General features: G+C 38.7%; 1 protein-coding gene across 1 annotated transcript in view; it reads left to right on the top strand.

Annotated features, from left to right (window-relative positions):
* Positions 1-1,110: 1,110 nt before the first annotated feature.
* The window catches only part of LOC108632227 (uncharacterized), a 6,960-nt gene continuing 5,858 nt past the window's right edge, over positions 1,111-2,212 (top strand). The window contains exon 1 of the mRNA XM_018036656.2: positions 1,111-1,437. Coding sequence (XP_017892145.1) covers positions 1,389-1,437 — 49 coding nt within the window. The 5' untranslated portion in view covers positions 1,111-1,388. The remainder of the gene's footprint in view (positions 1,438-2,212) is intronic.

Here is a 2,212-nt window from a genome sequence, read left to right as displayed (position 1 = left end):
AATTTAATTTAAACAGTTACGAAGTGTAATCATATTCTTAATATTATAGATTTAATTAGCTTGATAAGATGAATTTTGTTAAGATTATTTTGCAATCTAAGGAGAAATTGATTTATTGAAACATTAACATTTTACTGATTGCCAGGAACTAAATTAAAGATGGTAAAACGTATACGTTTTATTAATTCGTTCAGCGAAAGGGTACATTCCATTTAAATACACGATCATTCCTCATCGAGCCACCGATTTGCCGGTCAAAGGCTTCGAGATCGGTTGGCATTTGCATACACACGTAATTCTCTTAGATGTTTTCATTTGTAATGAAACAATGACGCACTGATTTTCAAGACAGGTAGATAACTAAAGTAAATCGTATTTTCATAAGAGACTTCATTATAACTCGATTTAACATGTTTTATTAGATACATAATAGTAACTGTTACTATCAAAGAAAACCACTTTACAATTCAAACAAATCCGTCCGAATCCTTTGGATAAAGCGATGAAACTGGGGGAACAAAATCCTTGCGGGTGGGAATCGCATGCTATAAATTCGAATCGATCCAACTTGGGCGTCGATTCGGGACTTTCGACTCGTAAAATTTGAAAGAAAGTCTCTTGGTCGTAGACAATTCTTTGGTAACCAACTTACCTCTTTAATATGAATCATGTTTATCATAATTATTAATATCGTTAATGCATTTAGTAATAATAGACTGAGGATTTTTGTAACATAATTGGCATTACTCTTTAAGTACATGATGTGTACATTTCTTATAGTATTCAATCTTTATATTTTATATAAAACTGAGTAAAGTCTGGGGGTTGAAATATTTTATGAATAACAGGCTCAGACATTTGAATAAAATTTTGTAAAAATTCTTTTGAAGAGGAAATCTTGATATGAGGTGTCTTCTAGCAATGAAAATCTGCACAGGAGACGCATTCGACGAATTGGATACCGCGAACTCTTACGCCATTGCATCCTGGGAGCCAGGAGCTCAGGCAAAACAGTTGTCGGAGCGGTGATCGTGTCGCATCGTCGAGAGCCTGGCCAGGTAAAGAGGGGGCCCAAACGTGGTGGTGGAAATATAAGGCCGCGACGAAGTGGCGGGCGTCAGTCATTCCGCGAGCGGTACCTACACCTTCAAGGTCCGCGTCCTTGAAGCCGAAAACTGAGTCCTCGAGAAACGTTTTAAGCAAGAGCCCCAAGCGCTGATCTTTAACCGGAAGTGGTACCGGCACAGATTTCGACGTGCTTCCGGTTCTTCTGTTCCTTTTGTAAAAGGAAATTTTCGCCGGTTTAATTGGAGTGAACCAAAGGGGCAGAGCGGAATAAATCAAGACTTTCCCACTTTCATCTGGGACCAGGGAGCTCCCGTCTGAGGATGAGGTCCTCGCTGGTGCTGCTGTTCCTGGCAGCCGTCGTCCTCGCCGGTGAGTAAACGAATTTTAGTGTCAAAAATTTCACGTCGGATCAATCCATTAAATCATCAGAGAAATGAACGAACAGTGTGGCCGATACTGAACCTGTTGGATTATTTTCGAAACGTTACGAGAGGAGATCCCGGAGTAGGGTAATGATATGTGGAACATGGCTGCGTGTGAAACATGGTGGCAGTCGGCTCGAATTCGTGAACAATTTTTCAATATGGAATCGAATTTTATCATTCCTATCCTTCGTGGTCGTCTCAAAGTCTCTCGTCGGCTCATTGAGATTCGTTGCTCATCCGACAAAAATATTTACTCCGAATTCAATTCGGATTCTATAATCGTGAAAGTCCTTATCTAATTTCCATGCAATAGTTAAACGTCTTAATTAGATCTTCTCTTCCAAGGTTTCTGTAGAATGTTCATTAAAAATGATAAGATCGTAATATAAAATTTCTGGTTTGGACTCTTACGAATTCCATAATCATATAATTGATTATCTGACTTCATTGCAGCTGTTTAACGTCTTAATTCTGTAATAGTGATAGAGCGTTTATAAGTAGTCTTGATTTTCCGGAAACGTTGCAATCACGTATCTTTCTCAAGTTTTGTGCATACACAATAGAGCCATTGCTCACTGGAACTGCTCTCCAATTACCTCGAGCAGTCCTCGCAACACATGTAACTTTCAACCCAGTGAATGAAACACTTGACCGAATCGCTGTACCATAAATTACGTGAACATGTGAATTAATTCAATTATACATTAATTATTCTGATC

Source organism: Ceratina calcarata, unplaced genomic scaffold (genome assembly GCF_001652005.2).
Source record: "Ceratina calcarata isolate Rehan_Ccalc_2016 unplaced genomic scaffold, ASM165200v1 scaffold1520, whole genome shotgun sequence".
Classification (NCBI taxonomy): domain Eukaryota; kingdom Metazoa; phylum Arthropoda; class Insecta; order Hymenoptera; family Apidae; genus Ceratina; species Ceratina calcarata.
This window is presented reverse-complemented; position numbering and strand designations above follow the sequence as displayed.